Source organism: Podarcis pityusensis, assembly GCF_964106645.2.
Source record: "Podarcis pityusensis genome assembly, chromosome: 10".
Classification (NCBI taxonomy): Eukaryota; Metazoa; Chordata; class Lepidosauria; order Squamata; family Lacertidae; genus Podarcis; species Podarcis pityusensis.
This window is the reverse complement of record NC_138035.1, coordinates 1,723,946-1,751,378: the sequence shown is the minus strand read 5'-3', so window position 1 is coordinate 1,751,378 and position 27,433 is coordinate 1,723,946. Positions and strand designations below refer to the sequence as shown.

At 48.9% G+C, this 27,433-nt stretch overlaps 2 protein-coding genes across 9 annotated transcripts; one reads left to right on the top strand and one right to left on the bottom strand.

Annotated features, from left to right (window-relative positions):
• The first annotated feature begins 67 nt into the window (after nt 1-67).
• Nucleotides 68-8,914, top strand: LOC308486284 (uncharacterized protein). 4 transcript variants are annotated; one of them, XM_081022967.1, is made up of 6 exons: nt 68-202; nt 3,713-4,177; nt 4,361-4,442; nt 4,718-4,800; nt 6,470-6,596; nt 7,502-8,914. In XM_081022967.1, exons 2-6 carry the CDS (start codon nt 3,776-3,778, stop codon nt 8,605-8,607), a joined length of 1,800 nt encoding a protein of 599 aa, XP_080879093.1. In that variant the 5' UTR covers nt 68-202; nt 3,713-3,775; the 3' UTR covers nt 8,608-8,914. The 4 variants fall into 4 exon arrangements, with proteins under 4 accessions (XP_080879093.1, XP_080879094.1, XP_080879092.1 ...); XM_081022966.1 differs by having other exon boundaries at nt 150-202; nt 1,436-4,177; nt 7,502-8,913; XM_081022968.1 differs by lacking the exon at nt 3,713-4,177 and having other exon boundaries at nt 133-202; nt 7,502-8,910.
• On the bottom strand, nt 6,674-27,090 carry LOC308486370 (uncharacterized protein). Of its 5 annotated transcripts, none has more exons than XM_081023177.1 (12): nt 26,859-27,084; nt 26,166-26,209; nt 25,416-25,479; nt 24,512-24,652; nt 23,945-24,046; nt 22,942-23,000; nt 22,638-22,778; nt 22,492-22,534; nt 21,776-21,856; nt 19,066-19,216; nt 17,032-17,102; nt 6,674-6,814 (listed from the first exon to the last, which is right to left on the bottom strand). In XM_081023177.1, the coding sequence occupies exons 1-12, from the start codon at nt 26,901-26,903 to the stop codon at nt 6,800-6,802; spliced, it is 957 nt and encodes a 318-aa protein (XP_080879303.1). In that variant the 5' UTR covers nt 26,904-27,084; the 3' UTR covers nt 6,674-6,799. The 5 variants fall into 5 exon arrangements, 4 of the variants coding, with proteins under 4 accessions (XP_080879303.1, XP_080879300.1, XP_080879301.1 ...); XM_081023174.1 differs by lacking the exon at nt 6,674-6,814 and adding an exon at nt 14,551-15,604 and having other exon boundaries at nt 26,859-27,083; XR_013991031.1 differs by lacking the exon at nt 6,674-6,814 and adding an exon at nt 19,321-19,417 and having other exon boundaries at nt 26,859-27,090.
• Nucleotides 27,091-27,433: the final 343 nt, after the last annotated feature.

Below are 27,433 nucleotides of genomic sequence, written 5' to 3'. Positions count from 1 at the left end.
AGGGAGAGCTGGGTGCCCTCGGCCTGCCAAGGGTTAAACAGAAACGAGCTGGATTCCTAGAGAGGGCAGGAAAGAAAGACGGGGAGGGCAGGTCCTCCAGAGCAAAAGCCCCTCCCCGCCTCCCCAGACTTTTCCTGCAAAAAAAGGGGGCGCTTCTGTCTCTCCCTGCCAATGCTGCCCCGGCGGCGCCTGCTGGGATCCGGTGAGTCTCCTCTCTCTCCCTCTCCCAGAGGGTGCACGGGGTGTCCCAGGGCTACAGGGGAACCTGCATGTGGGGAGCCTGCAAGGGGGGGGACCCCCAAGTCAAGGAGCGGAGGGTCCTGCCAGGGAGGGGCGGGGTCGCAGGAGGGCAGCAACTCTGCTCTTCCTTTGCATGGATGCGCAACTGGACCCTTTGGGGAGGGTCTTTGGGTCGAAGGAGGGCGGCGCGGGAAACGCATGGGAATGAACCCCGTTCAGATTGATGGATCAGTCACGTTTATGAATGGATGCCGCAGCCGCACGGAAACATTCCGACGTGAAACGTGTTGTGAACAAAATCTGCCCTTCTTCCCTTATGGGGTACCCAAGAGCCCTTAAGTGGGTTCTCCATCGGTCAGAGAAAATAACAGAGGCCAACCAGAGAATATTGAGAAGCAAAGCAGCTAGTAAGCCTGATCTTGATTGGTCTGCTGCAACAGGGTGCTCCCCTAACACGCAGGAAAGGAGGAGGACACAGAACAAAGGTGTGCCTGCACTTATATAGACATTTTAAATTCCCTGCCCTGGAGCTCAAGACCACCCCTCCATACATCATACATACATCACAGAAAAGGTGGTCTACAACAGAAATTTGAATGTTGTTGTTCTGGCGGTTCCCTCATTGCGAGAAGTGAGGCTACAGGGAACCAGGCAGAGGGCCTTCTCGGTGGTGGCACCCACCCTGTGGAACACCCTCCCACCAGATGTAAAAGAGATAAACAACTACCTGGCATTTAGAAGACATCTGAAGGCAGCCCTGTTTAGGGAAGTTTTTAATATTTAATGCTGTATTGTTTTTAACACTTGATCAGGAGTCGCCCAGAGTGGCTGGGGAAACTCAGCCAGATGGGCGGGGTACAAATAATAAATTATTATTATTTTATTATTATTTTTCCTGCCTGCCAGGTTTTCTGATAATGCCTTATCTGATTGTCTTTCCTGGTAGTCTGGCCATTCCTTTGAAATGGTGATTACTAAATTCCTGTAACAAGGAAGGTGTTTTTTCCACCTCCTCCCTCCTTGCAGAGAAACATTTGGTCAGCGGGGGAGTCAAAATGGTTTCAGGACTGTCTTCCTGTGCTGCTCCAGACATGTGGTTTATATATTTATGCATGTGTTTGCTTGGTACATTTATGAACATTTAATATATATCAAAGACCTTAAAATTCTTATAACAAACGAAACCCTGTGCCAGAAAGAAAGAGTGGATGTTGACAGATGGAGGGCTCTCAAAGGAAAGTCCTTCCATCATGCAACGTGCACTGAAACCTCTGGAACCGAGATGGCTTTGAAAGAGGACGAGGCCAGTTGGCGAAGGAGCAGAGGGCAATGCAAGGCTTCGGAGTCCCAGTTGCGGGGAGTCCTTTGCTGATGAACCCCGGGAAAATCTTTGCTCCCTTGCCTTCTGCTGTTTGGCCCCTTTTACCATGCGAACTTGACCAGATAGAACGTATCTGACCTCTTTAAGGGCAGGCCACGCATTCAGAAACCTTCTGTTCCGTTTTGTAACCAAAGATTTCTGCCTGTGTTTTCTTGCTGCTGCATGGAGATATGCATGAATCTGAACTTGGAAAGTTTGTAAGTAAAAAAACATCTTCACTTACCAAAGTGTGTGGTCTCTTCTATGCCAGAGGGGTAGAAAGGGGAAGCGCTGGTAGCAACGAGATGTTGAAAAATGTCTCATAGCCCAAATCCCGGTGCTTCATTTCTTTGCATGTTTTATAACTTTTTTCCAGATTTATTTATTTAATATTCAAAATAAAAATTTACACTGACACCACAACATTATATAAAGAAACACAGGTTCCCACGAAATCCCCTGGGCTTTCCTCCTCCCCCTTGTGGGCCTTATTGTTAAACTTTTCCTACCGTATCTTTTGCAATAATTCAGAATTTTTGTATCTCTGTTGTATCCGTAGTTCTCGTTACATTACAAGTGTTATTGAAATCACACTGTTTACAATGGTTTTTTAAGATAAGTTATAAATTTTCCCCATTCCTTATTAAAGTTTTGGTCTTCTTGATTTCTTATTTTTCGGGTCATTTTTGCCATTTCATCATAGTCCATCAACTTGATCTGCCATTCTTCTCTGCTAGGGACTTTGTCTTCTTTCCATCTTTGGGCCAAGAACATACATAAACAATCTTTTCTGTTCCCTTGGAATTTTAGCACCTATATTTCCTAAAATAAAAACTTCTGGCTTTTTAAATAAAAGTTATTTTAAACATTTCCCAGAATGCTTTTGTTACTTTGCCTGTCCACCACATATGATAAAAAGGGCCTTCTTTTTCCATACATTTCCAACAGATATTTGTAGCTGTCTTATACATTTTTGCTATCTTACTGGGAGTTAGATACCAAAGGTACATCATTAATATATATTTTTCTTTCAACATACAACATGCTGTAAATTTCAGATCATCTTTCCATAACTTCTCTCATGATGAAATCTACATTGTACCCAAAATCGCTCACTGTATCATTACAGATTTAACTTCTTCAGCTTTTGTATACCATTCTAAAATTAGTTTGTACATTTTAGAAAGTAATTATAAATTATCCTCTAACAATTCTTTTTCAAACCTTGAGATTTCATTACTAACTCCATTCTTTTTATCCATCTTAAATATATCATCTAGTTGGTGATATTGTAACCAATCAGTTACTAAATTTCATATGTCCTCAAAATTTTGCAATTTCAACTGTTTTTCTACTTCCGTTAACAACTTTTTATATGTTGCCCAATCGTTTCTGGTATTTAATTTTTTCAAGGATATTGCTTCTAGTGGGGAAAGCCACCAGGGTGTTTTCTGTTCTAATAAATTTTTATATTTCTCCCATACCATATAGATTGGTTTTCTTACAAGATGATTCAAAAAACCTTTATGTACTTTTGCCTTCTCATACCATAAATATGCCTGCAACTAAACCTGTTATCATGACACTCCAGGTCTAGAATATTCATATTTGTTAATGTTATCCAGTGTTTTGTAAGTTTTTAAACTGCTGCACCTCTTTCTTACCAGAGGCTGTGCTCACTCTACGTTTGCCTCCACCAAATTCTTTTTAATTAAGCAAATAATATTAAATAAATACTGACAGTCTTCTCATGTCATGTGTATAACACAAAATTAGCACAATAAATTTGCAGGTATATCTACAGCTGATTCATCTCACAGAAATCCCTGCAGTTGCCGGCACATTATGCATCGTCACTTTCCTTCTAGAAGGGCTAGCCCAGGCATAGGCAAACTCGGCACTCCAGATGTTTTTGGCCTACAACTCCCATGATCTGTAGCTAACAGGACCAGTGGTCAGGGATGATGGGAATTGTAGTCCCAAAACATCTGGAGGGCCGAGTTTGCCTATGCCTGGGCTAGAGGTTTCCTTCTTTTTCTTCCTGACAGTCAGTTTTATTGCAGAATAATGTACAAGCTTTGTAGAATTTGCTGACACCTCTAATTCGGACAGACAGAACTTGGCAGAAGATCAAGGGGTTCCTTCATCTCTCTTGGAGGCTTCCTGAGACCACAAATGGATGAGCAAGACTCATCTGGGCCTGAATCAGGAAGAGGCCATGCCATCAAAACAGGGAACAGTGGGGCATTTTGGGAAAACTCTGTGCAGAAGATCCTGGGTGAGGAGGACACTCTCCACCCAGAGGAGCAGAGCCAGCAGTTCAGGCAGTTCTGCTGCCAGGAGGCCAAAGGACCTCGAGAGGTTTGCAGCCGACTCTACAACCTTTACCATCAATGGCTGAAGCCAGAAAGGCACACGAAAGCTGAGATGCTGGACCTGGTGATCTTGGAGCAGTTCCTGGCTGTCCTTCCACCGGAGATGGAGAGCTGGGTGAGGGAATGCGGAGCAGAGACCAGTTCCCAGGCAGTGGCCCTAGCCGAAGGTTTCCTCCTGAGTCAGGCGGAGGAGAGAAAGCAGGTGAGAGAGACTTTCCTAAGTAGCTCAGAACATGAGGGAGAGTCTCCCTAAATTTTCTACTAATGGCCCATCCCTTTTTGGAAAGCATCCGAGGAATGAGATTGGATACCCCTCAGGTTTTCACCTCAGTCATTGCTAATCTTTCTCCCCATTTTCTGTTCTGAATCCTTGTTGCTATTTCAGAGACAGGTTCTGTTTGCAGAAATGGGTCTGGATTCCTTTAAGACTGAAAGGACTCTGTTGGACACCAGACAGAAGCCACTGGGTAAGGAGGAATAAGATTTTTCTCTGTTTGGTTCCATTCTGTGGATTTCAAAACAGACACATGGGTTCTTTTCATCTTTTGGGGGAATATTGTCCAAGAGCCCCAAGGAGGGAGATGTATTCTTAACACAACTAAAATATGAAATGGGTGCAAATGTCATAATCCGTTCAGCAGGCAAGACTTTTTCAAAGGCCCCTTTGTAGTTTGATATGTAGTGTTTAGCCTCTGAGAAAAGCATCTACTCCTGGCTTCCCACTTACCTCTGTCTCTTGCAGGCGACCAGATGATGCCAGCAAGACCTCCTCTTCCATCTATTCCTGGTGGTGAAGGAGGAGCAACGGCTGTGGAACCAGATGGGGTAGGGGAAATGAGTATTGTGGGGAAGGGGCAGTGGGGAGGGGCAGCCGGGGTCCCTCCAGACCCAAGCAAATCTCTCATTTTCTTAACAAATCTGCCCTGAACTATTTATTTTAGAAGGCTTATGTGCTGGGAATAAGGAACAGCCATCTCACCTTAACTCGCCTTCTGAATGTTGCTAATATGATTCACCAGTTGTTTGCAGTTTTATTTCTAGATTTATTATTAAATGCAAACACAGGCTTCTAAGCAGTTTACACACCATACAAAAGTGTGTGGGAATGTTCAGGGCGGCAGGAGAGGATATATTGTTTATTAATATCCTTCCTGCAGAGACGCGGCTGGCACTGTGGTCTAAACCCTGAGCCTAGGACTTGCCGATCAGAAGGTCAGCAGTTCGAATCCCCACGATGGGGTGAGCTCCCGTTACTCGGTCCCTGTTCCTGTCTACCTAGCAGTTTGAAAACACGTCAAAGTGCAAGTAGATATATAGGTACTGCTCCAGCGGGAAGGTAAATGGTGTTTCCGTGCGCTGTTCTGGTTCACCAGAAGCAGCTTGGTCATGCTGGCCACATGACCCGGAAAAACTGTCTGTGGACAAATGTCGGCTCCCTCGGCCAGTAAAGCAAGATGAGCGCCACAACCCCAGAGTCGTTCATGATGGGACTTAACTGTGAGGGGTCCTTTACCTTTACCTTTTTAAAATATGATTCCTAACTTGCACTAGCAAGCAGAATGCATTCCCTCTTTACACAGCAGAAAACTGGTTGCAAACTCATGTGAGTTTCTTAAGACAATAGGCAATTCAATCTGGCTTGTCCAGATTGAAACGTGTTCTGATATTTTCCTTCCTAATTGAATAAATACAGCACAGTCTTCTTCATAAGCAATAAAAAGAAAGTTTACTGATGATCAGGCAGAGCACAGTGTGATCCCTGAAGACAGACTTAAGGCTGAAAGTTGCAAGCATATAAAAACAGGATTACCCCATAAGGGAGATGACCTGGGAGACTGCTTGGCTGGCAGCCAGCAGTTCAGTCCAGGAAGTTTGCAGGACGAAAGGAAGATGGAAAAGAGAGAGAGAGGCAGTATGCCTTGGCCTTTTCCCAGGTCTGGGAAGGTCACACCCACCCACTAGTCACATGCAAGGAAGGATGCTCCAGGCCAGGAGGAACAGGAAGTTCAATTGACTGGACCAACATCCCCGGCATGTCCACTCTAGCAAAACAAGGAATGTTGTATTTGACTGCTCCCAGTAGATTACATCCCACAAAGGGGCCAGGATTCAGCTAACCAGCCCCAAGAGTTACGGAATGGGGCTTTTGCCCCAATCTCCTCCCCCTTCCTGTGCCCCCGTGTTTCTCTTGAAGTTGACCTCAGGGTATCAGGTTCCTCCAAAAGAGCACACAGGGAAAGGAGAGCGGCAAGGCTGGCACAGACAGAGTGATTTGAGGAACACATTGTGGAGTCCCCCCATTTACACTAAGGTTAATGTCCATCATTAAAATGCACACTAAAATAATTCCATTAAGATATTTAAAGAAACACCCACAATTAAAATGTGCAGCAAAACGATCCCATTAAAATAACACAGCAGAAAGCAATAGAGCAATTTATAGCAGATCATCTTCATTCTGACTAAGAGGAGGACCTTTCTCTTTCTCTCTTAGGGTTCGGTGTGCTTTGAAGATGTTGCTGTTCATTTCACAGACGAGGAATGGGCGTTGCTGGATCCTGACCAGAGAGCTCTGCATAAGGAAGTCATGGAGGAGAATCGCAGGATCGTGGCCTCTCTCAGTAAGGCTCCCTTGTGGATCATAATATCTCTTCGGAAATTCCACACATACCTCTCTGTGATAAGCCTGTTGACATGCAACCAAGGAAACAGGGGCAATTGGCAGGCCCCCCGCTGGCTCCAGCCCACCGGCCATTGTGCCGGGTGATCTCCAGTCCTTGACGCAGCATCTGCGACCCAAGCTTCAGAAGCTGGGGCACGCTACTCAGCAGAGTAAACACTACGCAACAGAAGCAGAAGGAGAAGTTGTCTGAGCATATTTACAAGCAGTTTATTCAGCTACATCAGGACAAAAGGAAAACATGTCTGATCTCCTTCGTGTCCAAAGCAAGACAGCAAAAGCTATACACAAACAGAAGTTCCCAGCAAGCTGTACTGGAGTGTAAACAGACATGTGACATACAACAATTCCACACGTCTGTCCTTAAGGTGGAACAGAATATCCCAACAAAGCCTCCCCGATTTTGCTGGAAATCAGCAGGGCCACTTGCAGCATCTGGGATGCAATGCTAACACCCCCACAACTCACCTTGCATGGGGGGCTGTTGATTATTTTGTCTGTTAATATTGTTCCTCCTGTTGTTTCTTTTTAGACATTGATCAGGCTGGTCTGAACTGCTTTTTTCTTCTTTGCTTCTCTCTGTTTTTGATTGACTAAAGAGAGGACAGCTATTGGAGGTAGAGCAGATTCCATGATTGGGCAATATCTATCCCAGGAGAGAGACAGGCTATTCGAATCTCAGGTTCTCATAGGTATTTCTGTTAATGCCAGCAATCAAAGGCCATGAACCCTGGAATAAGACTTTCCATCTAACTCCCTGTATCACAAGTGTTAATGAGCATTGCTCCATAATTGGGAACTCCCATTTCTTCCTGAGACTCTAATCCATCTTTTTCTTCATTTCAGGTGATGATAAATGGGAAAATAAGAAGAAGGGAGACCATGACATAATTCACACGGTGGATAAGCCGTATCAACATTTGGAGTATGGAGAGAGCTTCAGCCAGAGCTCCCATTCCACTTCCCATCAAAGAAATCCCATTGGGAACAAACCTTATCAATGCTTGGAATGTGGAAAGAGCTTCAGTCGGAGGGAAAGTCTCACTTCCCATCAGAGACTTCATACAGGAGAAAAACCTTATCACTGCTTGGAATGTGGAAAGAGATTCATTCGGAAGAGAAGTCTCACTTCCCATCAAACCACTCATACAGGAGAGAAACCCTATCAGTGCTTGGAATGTGGGAAGTGCTTTAACATACACACAAACGTCCGCCGACATCAGGTAATTCACAGCGGGGAGAAACCGTATCAGTGCTTGGAATGTGGAAAGAGCTTCAATAAGAGCTCCAATCTCACTTCCCATCAAAGCATTCATACAGGGGAAAAACCCTACCAGTGCTTGGAATGCGGAAAGAGCTTCGGTCGGAACTCCCATCTCACGTCTCATCAAAGAATTCATAGAGAGGAGAAACCCTATCAGTGCTTGGAATGTGGGAAGAGCTTCCCTTGGAAGGAAAGTCTCACGTACCACCAAAGAATTCATACAGGGGAGAAACCCTACCAGTGTCTGGAATGTGGGAAGACCTTTACTACAAGTGCAAACATCCGCCGACATCAAAGTATTCACCGTGGGGAGAAACCATTTCAGTGCCAAGAGTGTGGAAAGAGCTTTAGTCGGAAGGAAAGTCTCGCTTCCCATCAAAGCATCCACACAGGGCAGAAACCCTACCAGTGCTTGGCATGCGGAAAGAGCTTCAGTCGGAACTCCCATCTCACTTCCCATCAAAGCATTCATACAGGGGAGAAACCATATCAGTGCCCGGAATGTGGAAACAGGTTCAGCAGGAGAGCCAATCTCGCTACCCATCAAAAAATCCACAGCAGGGAGAATAATAGAATTGTAGAATTGCAGAGTTCGAAGGGACCCCGTGAGTCATCTAGTCCAACCCCTTGCAATGCAGGAATCTCAGCTAAAGCATCCGTGACAGACGACCAGACGACCTCTGCTTAAGAACCTCCAGTGAGACCCCACCACCTCCCGAGGGAGTCTGTTCCTCTGTCAAAGAGCTCTTGCCTAGTGCAGAATTTCAGTCCATGTGTTGAGTGGTGCTCTGAGCTCCAACCACAGCAGTGGGTAGATGGTAGCAGGTCAGCGCTTTATTGACCGGCTTAAGGCAAGTGGCAGCTGACCAGTGAGGCACTGAAATCTATCCCACCAACAAAGGCAACCTGTAGCTCTCATATCGTACGCCAATCAGGTCAAGCTTTTAACCCGTAGCTGCTGCCTTCAGTATTGTTTGTGCCACAGGGAGGAGGAGGCCCTCTGTGAGCAGAGCTGAAACGTCAGCCTGACATCATCATTGTTAGGAAAGCGTTATTCAATGTTTGGTTAAGATATAAGGATTTGTTAGAAAACAAAACCCCAAGGTGGCTGTCACCAATGGAAGCGAAAGCCTTGAAAAAGGTCAATATGGAGGTCAAATGGCCGAAATATTGGGAAATTTTGGAACAAGACGGAGATAGACTGAAATTGCAGAGTTTTGAAAAACTAAAAAACAAAGTGCGAGACTGGCTTCATTATTATCAGATAATGGAGGCATTTAAATTGGACAGGAAAATTGGCTTCCAGGTGGAAAGATCCAAATTAGAAACAGAATTGTTAGAACCCAAAACTAAGAATTTGTCAAGAATGTATAACTTGCTGCTGAAATGGAATACTCAAGATGAAACGGTAAAATCGGCTATGATTAAATGGGCACAGGACGTTGGACATAACATTGTTTGCTGACTGGGAACAGTTATGGACCACAGGTATGAAATTTACGGCATGTAATGCCTTAAGAGAGAATATTATGAAAATGATATATAGGTGGTACATAACCCCAGTCAAGCTTGCGAAAATTTATCACTTGCCCGATAACAAATGTTGGAAATGTAAAGAAACTGAAGGTACATTTTTTCACCTTTGGTGGACGTGCCCAAAGATTAAGGCTTTCTGGGAAAAGATATATAATGAATTAAAAAAGGTATTTAAGTATACCTTTCCTAAGAAACCAGAGGCCTTTCTCCTGGGCATAGTGGGCCAAATGGTGTTAAAAAAGGATAGAACTTTCTTTATGTATGCAACAACAGCAGCAAGAATACTCATCGCAAAGTATTGGAAGACACAAGAACTTCCCACGCTGGAGGAATGGCAGATGAAACTTATGGACTATATGGAATTGGCGGAAATGACTGGCAGAATCCGTGACCAGGGAGAAGAGTCGGTGGAGGAAGACTGGAAGAAATTCAAAGACTATCTTCAGAAACACTGCAAAATTAAGGAATGTTAGAATGATGTTGGATTGAAAATAAGTGGTTTCCAGCTGTACGGGTTAAAGTTAAGGATAGATTAAGATTAAAGATCAAGATTAAAGATGTTTAAAGAAATGGAAATTTGATAATAAAAGGGAAAAATTTAAAGGTATATGACATTAAGAACAAGGATTAGGCTTAAAAAAGTTGAAATTATATATTTTAATATCTTATTAAACTAAAGATTGGGTTTAAAAAAGTGGAAAAGAAACTGCTGGACAAATAATGTAGATTGGAATACAAAAGAGGGAGGTATGAGGAAGTCCAGAAAATAAGTAATTTAAAATTGGGAATGGAAAAGAGAGTTGGTTTTTAATTGTTATGTTTTGTGTTTTTATTGTTAAATTTTGTATTGTTTTTTTGTGTGTGTTGTTTTTCTTTTTTCTTTGTTTAAAACTTTAATAAAAATTATTAAAAAAAAATTAATAATAATATTGATAACACAGCGAATAGAAACGAAGGAAGCCACATATAGGTGGAGGCAAGTCCAAATTTATGTCTGTATGTCTAGTTTGTATGTTTGTTTTCTTTTTTTGTAATCTAAGTTGAGAGGTGTACATGTATCTATGTATAATCAGTTTGTTTAGTGTCCTGGTTTGTGTTGTAAGTATTGCATTTATCAATAAAAGTTTTTTGTTTTTTGGTTTTTTTTTTAAAAAAAGAAAGAAACGTCAGCCTGACATCATTCGCTCCATTTCCTTTACTAGTATTTCTTTGCCGTCTGCTTGAGGGCTTTGCAGAGCCAGAGCACACACTCGGCATCTCACAAAGAGCCAAGCAGGACACACCTGGACTCCTTGGGGGTGGGGGTGTGTGTGTGTGTGTGTGTGTGTGTGCTGCATCCTGGCCTGCTTACGAGCTGTGGAAGCACCCTAGAATCATAGAATCATAGAGCTGGGACCCCGAGGGTCATCTAGTCCAACCCCCTGCAATGCAGAAATCTCAACTAAAGTCTCCCTGAAGGATGGCCACCCAACCTCTGCTTAAAAACCTCCAAGGAAGAAGAATCCACCACCTTCCGAGGGAGACTGTTCCTCTGCCAGAAAGTCCCCCCCGACAGTTTAGCCTTGCCGGCTGAGTCGGGCTCAGTTTTGCCCAGCCAGCTCCCCCTGTGCTTTGCAGGGATCCTTCGACAATACACAGGGTAGTGATATAATAGCAAAATGCAAAGTCACACAAAATATATATCACCAAGGGCAAATGCTCCACAATAAGGAATTCCTAACTTCACTCTTAAATATGTGAGTCCTGCCAGCATCTCCCAAGGAAGGGTAACAAATAGAAGACCTTTTTCTGTTCTTCCCTGCATATGGGGACAGGTATATTCTACAGATTTTTCATACAAGCGATGGAGGCTGGGATTAGTTCTACAAACCTTTTGTGATGAAATTCGTAATTTTGTCATTTTTCTACCTTTATAGACCTGCCCCTTTCTCTAAGCTATGGATGCGTAGTCTTCTGTGTAGAGGTTACATATATGGGATATATTCTCACTGTAATTCTCCTCCCCCCCAACCGAAAAAAGAAAAATTACAAACATCAAATTCAACATCCATATTCATTTTCTAACATAAACCTATTACATAATTAACTAAATACAAATACAACACAGTTAGAAATTTTATATTAAAGTTTTTATATTAAAAATATTTCAAATTCCCCTATACCCCCGTTTCCCTTCACTCATGTGTGATCTCATTTTTTTATTATTATTTTTACTTCTTCCGTCTTCTTGTGTTGTTATATTCTCACCGTAATTCAACCATTCCATATGGAAATAGATGTTGACTATAATCATTGCTTTTATCGTATCAGCTCAATGATTAAGCCCCTTTGTGGGTTGAAGGGCTGATTGTACTGGAAAAGCATGCGGGGGTTGACTCGCGAGTTGACATTGCTTCTATCAAATACACGAGTGATTGCAAAGAAAAAGACGACGTCTGAGATTTCTCTGTTTGCTTGCTTAGACTCCTTATTGTGGAGCAGTTGCCCTTGGTGATATATTCTTGTACGACTTCGCATTTTGCAAGATTCCTAGCAGGTGCGCCAGAAAGTGGCACCAGGATCTGGGCCATTGCCCAGCCCTGCTCTGGGGAGGAGGAGGAGGAAGCAAGGAAGCGTCTTCCCAGCTGAGTCGGCTTCTTTTCCTGCAGAACATCCAGGCCTGGGTGAAGGACAAGTCTGAGGCTGAGGTGGTCGACCTGGTCCTGAAGCTCCAGGAGAAGCTGGTAAGCAGGATGCTCCCAAGTGAGTTGCACCTCATGGGTGCAAGGTGCTCGGATCGGGGCTCTCTCCTCGAGGGAGCAGAGCGGAGCCTGGCTGGCTGGCTGGCTGGCTGGCCCCTCCAGACTCTGGCCAGGCCTGTTTCAGCCTTGGGAATCCCCTAAGAAAATCTCAGCGGACAAGAGTCAGGGCTAAACTCCTACAAATCCCTCCGCTGAACTTTTGCATGTGGGCAATAACTGGAATCCTGAAGGAGGAGGAGACTCTCTTGGGTCGTTGGGCGATGTGTTGGTCCCCATCTGTGGGGGCAGGCAGGCAGGTGAGCATCCCTGTTGCCAAAGGGAGAGAGAAGCAGCTTCTCTCAAGGTGGGCACTTGGTACGTCAGAAAGAAATGGCGATACAGATGTTTGAAAGGATGTGCTGCCCAGTTCACAGGACGGCTTCAACCATTCAGTCACTTTAATGACCTGATTCTGCCTCGCCCAGTGGACTGGGAGTCAGAGACTGGATCAGGCCACAGGGGCCCATCTTGGCCAGCATCCTGAAGCTCCAGGAGCAGCTGGTAAGCAAGGTGCTCCCAAGTGAGTTGTGCCTGATAGGTGGAAGGTGCTCGGATCGGGACTCTCTTCTCGAAAGGCAAGCAGCCGCAGGTCTGTGCCCTGCTAGGATCTCACCCTTGAGAACCAAAAGGGGTGCAGCCTCTACTGGGGGGGGGGGGCTGAGCAGAGCCTTGTTCTGCTTGAGAAGGAAGGAGGCCTTTGAAGGAGAAAGGCAGCGTTGTCTGCCCCACTTGCCGTCTCTCTCTGCCCCCCGCAGACAAGGGCTGCTAGCCGGACTTATCCTCCCTCAACTTGCCCCTTGCTGCCTGAAGTCAGGCTTTCTCTGTGGGGCCCACCCAGAGATAGTAGGAGGGGTGAGGGCAGCATCAGGCTGGCACTCTGCCAATGGGGCATCTGTCCTTTTCCCTGCATCTTATCTAAAAAGCATTCAGAAATGTACAAACTGAACCCATTGAGAAGGGATGAGCAGTTTTACAGCACGCTATGACTTAAAAGAAAACTATATGAAAATGATGTGTAGATGGTATTTGACGCCTAGTAGGTTAGCTAAAATGTACAAGACTGAATCAAATACATGCTGGAATGTAAAGAGAAGGAAGGAACCTTTTTCATATCATACCTACAGGACCGCTTCTCCTGGTATATCCCACGGAGGACCTTACGGTCTTCAAATAAAAACATCTTGGAGGTCCCTGGCCACAGGGAGGTTAGGCTGGCCTCAACCAGAGCCAGGGCTTTTTTGGCCGTGGCCCCGATCTGGTGGAACGCTCTGTCACAAGAGACTAGGGCCCTGCGGGACTTGACATCTTTCCGCAGGTCCTGCAAGATGGAGCTGTTCCGCCTGGCCTTTGGCCAAGGCACAGTCTGACCCCCTCTCTCCTTCTGTAATCCTCACAGAACTCTAGCCCAATGGTTGCCATTGATTTGATTTTGAATTGATTTTGGAATGAATTGATTTTCAAATGTATTTCAATTAATTGATTGTGATTTTATGTAAACTGTGTTATTTTTACTGTTGTTAGCCGCTGTGAGCCTGGCTTCGGCTGGGGAGGGCGGGATATTATTATTATTATTATTATTATTATTATTATGTGGTGGCCATGTAAGATAGTAAAAGTCTTCTGGGAGGTGATTTTAAAGAACAGAAAAAACCTCTTTAGGTATGCTACTACGGCTGCCCGAATGGTGTACACCCAGAAATGGCAAGAAGAAAGAGTTCCAATGAAGGATAACTGGCAGCTAAAATGGATGGAGTAGCAGAAATGGCGAAACTTACCGGAAGAATAAGTGCTAAAGATGAGAGTTTTCTTAGAACAGAATGGGGGAAATGTGTTGAATACATGAAGATGCACTGTAAACAATTAAAAACATTAGCAGGAATGATGTAATAAACATGAGCAGTAATAATTAAAAAGAATTATAAAGGGAAAATTTGTAAATAGGTCTGAACTGGATATGCAGCAAGAATAAGATACAAAATAAGTAACCACAGAGAAGGGGGGGAGTAAAAGAAAATGCAGATTGATTTGGGATGAATTTATTTGTTGTTGTTAAAATAATTGTAAAAATGGAAAATTATAGAGGGGGGGACGGGGGCAGTAAAATATGCCCTGGGGTGAGTCAAATCCATTTTCCAGAGTGTGGCCCCTGTTGCACCATGCTGGCAGCTACTAGGAGCCCCAGATGAAAGCTGAGGGCAGACTGGGGACCAAACTGCCCCAGAAGGAGCACGGTGTGTCCCCCACCAGAGGTACTGCCCCCCAACCCCCAACTAGCACTCATAAATCCTGTTTTATGAATGGGAAAACCATAGATATTAAAATAAAATAGTTTATTCATGAATAGAACTCAAGCCAAAGGTCACAGAATCATACACAGAGTGAACCAAAGTGGTTCTGAGCAACAGAGTCTGAGCACGTCGTGGCTGCAGCCACAATCCCCGAGTCCTGACCATGGGCAATAAAATGGGCTGACAACGGAAGGAAGGATCCTTATCTGCCCAGGAAGAAATCGCTGAGCAAGAGACTAGGTGAATGGATTGGGGCGAAGGTTATTTGTGACGCCAAAGGGGTGTGCTCATGTTTGTCCAAAGATGAGCAGAGGAGAGGAGACTTGCCATGCTCAGATATCTTGGAGACAAGGCAAGGACTCAAGTTTCTGTAAAAGGTCACCTCTTCCTGTGATGCCTTGCAACATTTGGACGGTGCTTTTTGGGAGTGGATCTCTGGGCAAAAGGCAAACTTTTCAAAGGAGTCGCACCCTTTGCTGGGGCTGCTTCTTTTGCCTTTCAGAAGTAGGAACCTCGCTGTGACAACAATAAAGACTGGGCCTCCTAGTCGCCTTGCTTTTCATATACCTGGTTGCCTTTTCTTGCTTTGCTCTGACCGCCAAGTGGACCCCAGGGGATTGTGAGACCCCAGAGCAAAGGGGGGGGGGCGACAACAATCTCCTGATTTCCCCACAACACATGAAGCCCCTGTAGCAAGCAGAGCGCACGGCTCCTACGCGTCTCTGGTGTGATCCTGCTGGCTGCTGGGCTAATCAAGTCCTGAGCAAAATACCCTTACAAAAAAACCCAGAATGGAGGGGCTTGTAATGCACCCCCACCCCTGGCAGTGGGGGGGGGGGGAGGGAAGCAGAGCTGAGCTGCTCCCTGCCTGAGTTTTGCAGCGCTCTGTTCTGGGGAGACCCCGCCTGCCCCTCTCTCTTCAGCCCTCCCTGCATATGGCCAGGGAGTCCTCGAAAAAGGCTTTCTGGCCCAGGTGGGCCAGGAGGGGCATCTGCTCCCCGGTCACCTCCCGGCGGAAGTTCTGCCGCAGCCACCCGTAGACCAGGCTGTGCAAGAAGCCTTGCAGGGAGACGGTCAGGGCCTGCAGAAAGGGAAAAGAGGAGGCGTTACGCTTACGGGGGGGCGCGCAAAATCCAGCAGCTTCAGCATCTCGGGGGGGGACGGGTGTGCTCTGGCAGAGCAAAGGGAGGCTGGGGAGGGGGGAAACTTCACGGGGGCCCGGAGATCCAGGGAGTTGAGACCCCACTTGCAATCCTGCAATCGCTTAAAGTATCCAAGGCCACCTCTGGTGGATTGCTCTGCTGGCATTTCTGTGGCTGACCACCGCATGGCTTTGTTTGGTTAGATCAGTGGTTTTCAACCAGTGTGCTGTGGCACCCTGGGGTGCCTTGAATGATGGGCAGGGGTGCCTCAGGCAACCCTGGCCTCTGTCCTTCTGTCCTTCCCTCCCTCCTCAGATGCCCTCTCACATCTCTGCCTGCCAAAGGCTTGCACAGCTCTTTGTTGCAGCAGCCCTGGTGTAATAAGAATTTTAAGGTCTTAGATATATATTAAATGTTCATAAATGTACCAAGCAAACACACACATAAATATATAAACCACATGTCTGAAGCAGCACAGGAAGACAGTCCTGAAACCATTTTGACCCCCCAGCTGGCCAAATGTTTCTCTGCAAGGAGGGAGGAGGTGGAAAAAACACCTTCCTTGTTACAGGAATTTAGTAATCACCATTTCAAAGGAATGGCCAGACTACCAGGAAAGGCAATTAGATAAGGCATTATCAGAAAACCTGGCAGGCAGGAAAAACAACAACATTCACATTTCTGTTGTAGACCGTCTTTTCTGTGATGTAGGTATGATGTTTGTGGGGGGTGGTCTGAGGTTACACCCCTTCTGTGATGTATGGAGGGGTGGTCTGGAGCTCCAGGGCGGGGAATTTAAAATGTCTATATATGGGCTGGCATGCCTTGGTTGGGGGTCCTCCTCAGGGGAGCACTCTGTTGCAACAGATCAATAAAGATCAGGCTTACTAGCTGCTTTGCTTCTCAATATTCTCTGGTTGGCCTCTGTTATTTTCTCCTACCGATGGAGAACCCACTTAAGGACTCTTGGATACCCCATAAGGGAAAAAGGGCAGATTTTGTTTACAACACTGACTATAAGCTCCGCAGGCAAATGGCGCCTCTAGGGCTGGCCAGGGGTTGCATCCCAAGCCCCTGTGGGGCAGTGTGAGGAGGCACCTCTCTCTGGGGCAGGAGGGGACAGCTCAGAGACCAGGGGCGGCAGCTGCGGCTGCCCAGGGGACTCCCAAGGAGAGGGGAGAGGAGAGGAGGCTGAGGGAACACGCCACAAAGGAGGGCGTTTGGAAATGAATGGGGCTGCCAGCTCTGCAGGAAAGGGGTGACATAAGTGGGAGCCCCTCCCTTCGCCAGCACTGAAGTCCAGGAGCCGAGGCAAGACCAGTGCATTTGCTTCAGCCCCTCCAAGGACCCCCCCCCCGTCACTCACCACAGCCAAGTAGAGAGGGAAGAGGATGGCCGGCTGGAGACTGGAGAAGGAGAGCAGGCACAGGAAGAAAGCTGAGGGGGAAGGAGAGAAGAAGGGGCCACGTCACTTTTCCTGGCCAAGGTCACCAGGCTGGCAGGGGGCACCCTGGCCCCAGGTTGAAGTGATGGACATGAGGCAGGAGTTGATAATGCAGGTGAGCTGCGCACAGGTGAGCTGCAAGCAAGCTGCCGGCCAGCTCTGTGGAGGCTCCTTTTATTGACACAAATATGCAAACCCAGGCAGATACATTTGGGGCTGTGACCTTTACACATCTTCCTGTCCCGAGATCGTGGGGTGGTACAAAGTTATTTTGGCACCCGTTTCCACCGCGTCATTTTCCTCTTGCACAGTGTATGACAAAGGAAACAAAAGGTCTCCGAGACAAAGCTTACAGACAGGGCACCGCAGACTGCTGAGACGACAAAAGGTGAGACAGAGGGAACGGTGTTCAGACAGCGGTGGCTTGTCTGTGGCGGAGTGTGCCCTGCACCCCAAGGTCACACGTGCAGGCAGGCTGAGGCTGCCTGCAGGTGGGGAGTGTCCTCCCTCCGGACCCAGCGATTATCCCTACACCTGCTGAGTCACCATCCCCTGAGAATGTAGCTCACGGTTTGGGATCACGGCCACCTTTTCTCCCTCGGTGACCAAGCGGGTGCTCAGCTGGGCGAAAGATGGAGCTGGCCTCTGGCAGAGCAGAGTTCCTATAAGCCTTCCCTCTCTCCCTCCACCCCGAAAAGGCCTTTGTCTGCCACCAGGGAACAAGTTCTTTCTTCCATCCGCTTAGGGTGGCTCCTGTCGCCCATGACCCCTCCCTCACCAAGGAACCCAGAACTACTCTTTGCCAGTGGAACAGACTCTCTGGGAAGGTGCCAGACCCTCCTGCCTTGGTGGCTCACCCATCTGGGACTCTCCAGCTGTGATTCCTGCAGGGCGGGAGCTTGGGCTAGATGACCCTTTGGGGTCCCTACAAGCCTGCAATTCTATAAATGCACAAACACGGGGCATCTGGGGAGGAGGGGGGAGGGAGGAAGCTCCTCCCATTTACACCTTTTCCAGGTATTTCCGCAGTTCGAAATGTTGGGTTCAGCCAACATGCGGCAACTTAGCAAACCTCCAGGATCCCCTCTGCCTGGGTGCTGATCCCTCTGCCCATCTTGGCAGACACACCCCATAATAGCCCTGATTTAAAATTGAACTGGGCGGTCTTTGTCTCTGCGCTGGGGGGAAACCGCCTGCCACCTGATGGATCAGAAGAAGAAGAAGGTTTTGGATTTGATATCCCGCTTTATCACTACCCTAAGGAGCCTCAATGGTTGGACAGTGTTCTTGAAGAGACCACCATGAGTTTGACCAAACTGCGGGAGGCAGTGGAAGACAGGAGTGCCTGGCGTGCTCTGGTCCAGGGGGTCACAAAGAGGCGGACACGACTAAACAACTAAACAAAAACAACAACAAAGGAGCCTCAAAGCAGCTAACATTCTCCTTTCCCTTCCTCCCCCACAACAAACACTCTGTGAGTTGAGTGGGGGTGAGAGACTTCAGAGAAGTGGGACTGGCCCAAGGTCACCCAGCAGCTGCAGGTGGAGGAGCGGGGAAGCGAACCTGGTTCACCAGATTACGAGTCCACAGCTCTTAACCACAATACCACGCTGGCTCCCAGAGACTCTCCCCGCCCCCAGCAGCCCAAAGAAAGCTCTCAGGGTCTGTATCTGATGTGGGGATCCACCCCAAGGGTGGGGAGTAGTTGTTAGACAATGTGTCTTGAGAGTTCTCGACTCATTCAATAAACATCAGAAACCTGGAGGTAAGTGATGAGGCTTAACTTGGGGGTCTCCACGCTTGCCAAACAAGAAGAGAGTCTGCCTCTTTCCCCTCGAAGATGACTTGAGGCTGGATTTCCATGTCTTCAGACCCAAGTATTGCAACGTGGAAGGCAAGTGGCCCCAAAGCAGTCTCTCAGCGGTGCTACGGAGACAAGGCTCCTAGGTCACTCACCTGGCATCCAGCAGACCAGGAAGACCAGCTGGAAGAAGCAGGCGATGCGGGTTCTGATGGCACAGCCGTCACTCTCCGGAGATGGCAGGGTCAGGGTGCGGCCACCTCTCTGCCTGCGGCGACACCAGCACTTCACCCTGCAGTAGAGGACCTGGCCAGGGGCAGCGGGAGGCAGCCATTAGGGGCAAGGAAAGGGGCAGAACTCAGACCCCCCACCCTTCTCTGGGCTCTTTCCCCATTGGCATGCCCATTCACCTGGCCAAGAAGAGCGGGTCATTTGGTCAGCCAGTGAATGGGCCTCAGACCAGGCTCCATTTTTACCCGAGTAAAATACTTTTGACGTATTTGCTGCCTGCATTGAAATGTAAGTAAAGTTAAAAGGCAGTGATTTGTTAGATCTAGAAGGGTTTAATAATCATTATGGTTGGCATGCGTATTTAGCTTATGAAAAAGGGAAAGTACACAGGGGATTTATGAATCATGTCCTAAGGAAATCATTATATAAAACATGGACAAAATATAAGAATCTCCTAGAACCGAAAACACCACGGTGGGCATCACCTCTAGAAGCAATTACAATAAAAAAGAAAAATATGGAGTTAGAATGGGCCACATATAAAGATCTGATTAAGGAAAAATACATTAAATTGGTAATTAAAGATTAGGAAGATGAGGAAATTAAACAACACCTTACAGGTTGGATCCAATACCATCAATTGCACGAAGTGTTCAGGACAGATAAGAAAAAAAGGTTTCTAAAACGAACCTTCATTATTAGAAAAACAAAACCAAGGTAATATAAAAAATGTATGATACATTATTGGAGTGGGAGGTCAAAGATGAACAGGCCAAGGAGGTAATGATCAAGTGGGTTTTAGATATTGGGAAAACCATTAACAGCATGGGAAGAACTATGGAGAAAGAACTGGAAATTTACAGCCTGTGAAGTATTGAGGGGAAACCCAATCAAGATGTTTTATAGATGGTACTTAACACCTACCAAAATAGCTAAAATGTATAAGACAAAAACAAATCTGTGCTGGAGGTGTGGTAAAACAGAGGGGAGACTTATACATGTTTGGTGGACCTGTGGAAAAATCAAAAGCTTCTGGAACACAATGTATGACGAGCTTAAGAAAATGTTTAAGTATAATTTTATGAAAAATTTAGAAGATTTTCTACTAGGGATAACGGACACAGGTATAGCAAGAGAAGATCAGAAAATATTTCTCTATGCCACAGGAGCGGCAAGGATCCTAATTGCTAAAAACTGGGAAAAAGAAACTGTGCCAACAAAAATGGAATGGCAAGATAAACTGTTAAGAGTATATTGAACTGGCTAGATGAACAGAGGCAATTAGTAGAGATCACACTAGACAAGAGTTTCAAAAAGCACGGGGAAAATGCAGAGAATACTTCACAAAACAGTGCCCTAAAATACCTGGACTTGTTTTGATTAATGTCTGCAGGAGACTTTGTGGATATTTAAGTTATAATTAGAAAAATCTAAATAATTATTCATAAAGGAAACAGTTTATAAGAAGTAAATAAGGAGGCCAGCTACAGGATAAAGGAAGTCTCTTATTTGGTTGTTTGCTTATTATATGTTATGTTCACGTTTAATGAGGGTGGATTTGTGTATTGCGGGAGTGGGGGGGTTGTGTTATGTTGTAAATAAAATTCCAATTTAAAATTAATTTTTTTAAAAAAAATATGAAATGTAAGTAAACCATTTTTGTTTTTACTAAAATGTGCAGCTTATTCCTAGAAAAAGGGACAAAGAAGGGAAAGGTCAGCAGACCACAAATGGGGGGGGGGGCTATTGGGTTGTTGTTTTTATCTTCATTGTGTATTTTGTGATTTTATATCTTGATTTTATTCTGTGAACCGCCCTGAGACCCCTGGGTATAGGGCGGTATATAAATTCAATAAAAAATAAAAAATAAAAATTGTTATGTACTGAGTTGACTAGGATCCAAAATCAAACAGTCTGATTGGTCCTAGAACAATAGGATTCAGAATGCAGCAGTCTGATTGGTCCTAGAACAATAGGATCCAGAATGCAGCAGTCTGATTGGTCCTAGAACAATAGGATCCAGAATGCAGCAGTCTGATTGGTCCTAGAACAATAGGATCCAGAATGCAGCAGTCTGATTGGTCCTAGAACAATAGGATCCAGACTGCAGCAGTCTGATTGGTCCGCAGGAGTCACCCAATCCAGCTCCAGGTGGAAGTGAATCCACAACCTGATTGGTCTACAGGTGAATCCCGGAATTAGCCAATCACGTGCGGCCCATTGCGTAAATAATGTATATAAAGCAGACATCTCTTTTTTAAAAAAAAAAATATTTATTACTTTTCCAAAAAATTTAAACACTAAAAGAAAAGAAAAAACACATACAATACAATACATTAAACTAACAAAACAATGCAACAACAATAAAATAAATCAAATTTCATTATCCCATCTTTCATTCACTTATTTCCTCGACCTCCTCACACCTCCCTTTTCGTATTCCACTTCTGTTAATTATTTCAGCAATTCCTTTCTAAAGCAGACATCTCAGGGGAACTTCCATTCCTCACTACTATGAGATGAATAAAGAGCATGAATTCCACTCTCAGCTCTGAGTATATTTCAAAAATAAATAAACAGGCCTTGGTGGATGCCCACACTTACACGGGCAGATGGACGGACGGACACACTTACTGTGCAGCAGGCGACAACCAGAGAGACGAAGACGAGAAAGAAGATCTTGACTTCTTTGCCAGAGTCGTTCCTGCCTGTGTACTGGGAGGGGAGGGGGGAAGCTCCTCAGTAAGGGGGCCAACACTGGCGGGGTGGGGTCCAAGGGTAACCCCCCCCCCATGGAAACAGGCCCCGTGGCCCTTCTGCAAGTGTTCTGGAAAGAGCCTCTGAAGCCCATGGGGGCACTTCGCCCACCCCCATTGGGGCTCAGCTGCCCAGGCAGACAGGAGGGTCTCCTGAGAATCCCATCACCCTCTGTTTTGGGGGGCAGCGAGTTCCTGCTCTCCTGTGACAGGAGAGATCTGCCAGGAGGAATACTGGAAATGGAAGGGGAACAAACCTCCCCAAGTTCAACCAGAGATTCAGGGGGCTTGGGGTTAGTTTGGATGATCCTTGGGACCCCATGAGACTAGCCCCATGCCAATATCTGGGCACTATCACCACCTGAGAAGGAGGTGAAGGAGGCAGCCTTTGGGACGGCCGTCTGGTCCTCCAGGGGAGCTGGGGGGGCAGCTGGTTTCACAGCACCACAACCCTGCTGTTGCTGGGGGCCCCTTCACCCAGAACTAAGGGACCTTGTGCCCCTAAAGGATGGGGGTGGGGTCCAAGAAAGGGCATCCCAGACCAACAGGGAGAGGAAGCAGCTGGTGGAGGAAGCACTGGGGGGGGGGCAGTACCTTGTAGCAGGTGTCATGCGAGTGGCGGATGAGGATCAGGCAGCTGGAAGGAAAGTGGGAGGGTTTGGCTAGCTGGACGCAAGAGACCACCCTCCTCTGCAAAATCCCACCCCATCCCAAGGGAGAGGAAGGGGGGCAGGTTCTACCTGGAGCAGTAGAGGCCGTGGGACCCTCGCGAGCCGTTGCCAGCCTGTAACGCCAACGGGGGGAAGGCCCAGGGTGCCACATCTCTCAGGGATGAGCCTCGAATCACCAGCAGGACCACGAAGACCAGGAACGGGAGCAGCCTTTATTGCGAGAAGACACAGGGTGGGGTGTTGTGGAAGGAGATGACTCAGAGGCAGTGGGGCTGAGAGGGGGCTTCGCCTCGTGTGGCCTCCAGGGGCCAAGAGGGCCCCCTCCCAAAGGGAAAGGGTGGCAGGACAGTCCCCGCCAGTCAGTTGCACCTACCAGGCCAAGAGACGGGGCAGATTTATTCGGAGTCTCTCGCTGAACCTGCCGCTCTCCTCCTTGGAGGGAAACAGAGACGGCAGCTGAGAGGAAGGCAGCCTCCTTAGCAAAGGCAAACACCCGCCGGGAATCACCCAAGTCCTCCTTTCTCCTGCTTGTGTCTCCCCCAGGTGCCCCCCAGCCTCTTGAGCCTCCCCCAACTGGGCAGGGGCCTCTGCCAGAGCCTTTCCCAGCCAGAGCATCTTGGGCACCCATGGGCGGAGTCCCGGGAAGCCCCCCTCTATGGAGCCAGGCCCCAGAACAGGGGTCAGCAAACTTACTGCGCCTTGGGCCGGTGTCTCCAGCGCCGATCGCCCAGTGGGCCGGAGGGCAGGGGAGCCTGTGCCCATACGCGTGCCCACATGCTACTTGCGGGTCAGAGGAGCACCAGAAATAGCTTGTGCGCATGTGCACAGACCTCCTCCGACCCGGATGTGCACCAGAAATAACGCTTGCGCATGCGCACAAGCTATTTCCGGTGCTCCTCTGACCCGCAAGTGGGCAGCCGCACAGTGCAGTGCCAGTAAGAGCGGGCAACGGCAGCGGGGGTCACCGTGGACCGGATAAACGAGTCCCTTGGGCCTTATCAGGCCCGCGGGCCTTAGTTTGGGGACCCCTGCCCTAGAAGGAGCAGCCCAAGTCCTTGCAGACGCCCCCTCTCCAAGGCTGGCCAGCACCCCTCTGGCGCAGCCTTGCTCAGGCTGGTGCCCCCCCTCCAGGCATGTTGGACTACAACTCCCATCAGTGCCGGCCAGCAGGGTGCCTGGGGCTCAAAAAACCTGGAGGACCCCAGCGGAAATGCAGGAACTCCCATTGCCAATGGGTAGAAGAAGCCTCACGTTTGGTGAGGAGACCCTCCGCCATCTTGGCTTTGATTGAGGCATTGCGAGGGGCTGGACTAGATGACTCTTGGGGTCCCTCCTAAGCTCTCAGAGGCCAGGCAGGGGCCCTGCGCCCTTCCTACCTGCAGCAGGGCAGAGGAAGGGGCCTCCCTCCAGCCCCCCAGAGCTCGCTTCACTTCGTAGGCATAGACGACGACCATCAGCAGAGAAACGGCGTAGAACATCTGGGGAAGAGGAAGGCAGGGCAAGGGCAGGTGAGCGCCAAGAGGGGCCTGGCAGGGGACAGAGGGGGCGAACCTGGCTCTGGCACAAGGCAGGGGGTGCCCTGACCTGGGCAGGGCTGGTGGGCTGGTTCCAGAGCCAGGAGGCTGCCCATCCGTCTGTCTGCAGGAACTGGCAGGACTCACTTGGGTCAAGCTCTCAGCAAGGGGGGCAGCCATGAGACCCCAGGAAGGGGTGGCAGAGCCACCTTGCAAGCCGAAGGTCCTGCGTTCCAATCCCCCTTAGCATCTCCAGGTGGGGCTTGGAGAGACTCCTCCGCCTGAAAACCTGGAGAGCCGTGGCTGCCAGTCAGGGCAGGTAATTCTGAGCTGGCTCAGAGCAAGGCAGCTGACTGCATTCCATGCCACCCACTGGTGCGAGAGGCGGCTGCCACACGCCCCTGCCGGGCAGATCGACGGCTGCCTTACCAGGCCCAGCATCAGCAGGTAGGGACAGGCTTGGTAGGCCGAGACGAAGAGCCGCGGTGGAAGGAGCTGGATGGCAGCTGCGGAGAGGAGGGCCGAGGCACCCAGGAGATCCGCCAGGGAGAGGAGGAAGAGCGGGCAGAGCTGGGGGGAGAGCAAGGGGTCAGGGCCAGCTCCAGACCAGCAACCGGCAGGACCCCTCTGCCCCCTGCACCCAGAGACCACCCTCTGGACCAGGGGTCAGCAAACTTTTTCACCAGGGGGCCGGTCCACTGTCCCTTAGACCTTGTGGGGGGCCGGACTATATTGGGGGGGGGGGAATGAACAAATTCCTATGCCCCACAAATAACCCAAAGATGCATTTAAAATAAAAGGACACATTCATGTAAAAACACGCTGATTCCCTGACCGTCCATGGGCCAGATTTAGAAGGCGATTGGGCCAGATCCAGCCCCTGGGCCTTAGTTTGCCTACCCATGCAGATTGAAGGGGACTCAAAGGTCAGGCAGGCTGGGGAATGCCCCCCTCCCGGCTTCTCTTGTCCCGTTCCCAGAGCTCAGCCTGCTGCACAATCTAGACATCTGGGGAAAAGCTTGACAACTTTTCTGTCTGGATTATCACGTTTTGAAATACAGCAACCCTAACCCTTCAAAGTCTCCCTCTCCCCCCACTTTAAGTTGGGCTGGATGGGGAGCTCGGGGGGGGGGGTCTCCCAGATTGCTCTGAGCCCATCCAGCCCATCCTCTTGCAGGCTGCTCTCTTTGGTGGCAGCACTCAGGTGAGGATTTTGAAGAGCCCTTGTCAAATGCAAGCGACTCTCCCGTGCGCCCAGGGGGCTCCTGCAGAACAATGCCCTGCGTGGCGGAGCATGGGGGGGGGCTGCGTCGGAAACCCCACCCTGGCAGACCTGATCCTGGCAGCATCGCCTTCGGAGGAGGGAGGCAGCCACAATGGAACCGCTGCCCAGCAGGCTGCAAGACAAAGACGGCCAGGAGTCAGCTGGGCTCTCGCTTGGGACAGGGGAACCCCCACCCCACCCAGCTCCCCCTCCATCGCCTGCCCATGAGCAGAGGAGGCAGCCCCCAAGAACCGGGCAAGTCTTTTGTGTGGCCTGTCACGTCCTGGGGAGGGAGGCCAGCTGCTCCCTCTTTCCTCCAAATTTGGATTTGGAGAGGAGCAGCTTGGACTCCTATGCTCTGCCCTCAACCGCTGGTGTCAGATGCATAGCTGTCAACTTTTCCCTTTTCTTGCAAGGAATCCTATTCGGAATAAGGGAATTTCCCTTAAAAAAAGGAAAACGTTGACAGCTGTGGACTCAGATGTGCCTGACACCCTCGGGTGCCTCCAGAGAAGGCGGGTGAGGGGGGTGCCAAGGCAAGCGGACTTTGCAGGCGCCCCCTCCCCCCATGGCGGGCAGACGAGTAGCCAGGACCCACCCAGGCAAAGGGCACAGCCTGTGGGTGCCCTTGCTCACCCCCTACCGTCAAAGGCCCCCTGAAAGCTACCTGGATTCCCTGCGACCCACAGAGTATGGGGCTGGAGATCCCACCAGGAGGAGGGCAACAGGGGGTCAGGCTGCTCCCCTTGTGCTTGGAGGGCAGAGAAGAGGACCGGCTGGAGGGAAGGAGGGAGGGAAAGGTGGTCTTTGGCCACTCACCTGAGAGCCAGGGCAACCAGGCAGACCCACGCCAAGGCCAAGACCTAGAGGTTGCAGGCAAGAGGTCTAGGTTAGGAGGTGCCCCACACAAGCACTCCAGTCAAGGTGTGACTAGACTGCTGAGAGTCCCCCCCCCCCCACCTTTCCAGTTTGCTGTTCCCCGTAATTCACCAGATGTCCATGATGAGGACCCCAAGGTGGGGTGGGGGTCCCACCAGGATGGGGGCCAAGGAGGTCCCTGCAGAGAAGCAGCTGAGGCCACCTCAGCCCCACAGCAGCCGGTCTCTTCCTCTGCATGTTTCCACAAACCAAGAGATGCCAAGCCAGAGGAAGACACAAACGGGGACGTGGTGGTCGTCCCTCCGCCCCGCAGCTCCTGCCCCCTCTTGCCCTGGGAAACTGCTTAGGTCAGGCGAAGAACAGAAATTCAGGAAGTCCCTGAGGCTAGCAAATTTCATTTTTCCCAGCAGAGAGACACCAGAGTGGGTAAACCAGGTATGCCCCCCCATCCCCACTGGACACCTCTGGGACCACCTGCTAGAGGACCCACCTTGCCCCCAGGCTATGGGGCTGCCTTTCCCAGCCGGAGCCAGGCAGGCTAAGGCATGCCAGGCAGATTCCTCCCAAGCCAAGGGTGGGCGGAGGAGCAGGAAAGTTGCCCGGGGTGAGGTGGGGGGGTGAATGGGGGGGTACCTCTTCGTCCGGAAGGGCAGCTCCACTCCGGCCTCTCTCGGCCATGGTGGGGCTACAGCTGGAGGGGCCACAGAGCGCCGCCTGCCCTCCCTGCGGGCTCCGCTGCCCAGGGAAATTCCCCACCAGCCGCTCAGCTGACTTTGTTTGCACAAGGTGTTTTCCTTGGGCTCAGGAGCAGGAAGAAGCAGCCGCCAGGTAAGAGCTGCGCCACTTCATGCCCAAGCAGAGGAGAGGGAGGAGTCGGAGGAGGCTGGCAATTTCCTGTGGGGAGAAAGAGCAGCAGACAGCTCTCCCCCGGCTAGCAGCAGCCCTGCCTCGGTTTCCCCTTGAGAGCAATCAGGCACAGAATGCTTCAGATCAAACCTGAAGCAGGGGAGGGTTTCAGGAAGGGCAAAGGTCACCCAGAGATTGAAAGCCTTGCTTGGCACGTCTTGCTAAGCCCCCCAACCGCCTCCCTGCCCTGCTGGACTGCTACCCCTTCAGGTCTTCCGGGGAGGAGGCCCTGTGCAGCAAATTGCCCGCCCACCCACAGAATGAAGACTTTTTCGCGTGCCAGTAGCTGGCTCGCCAGTCTG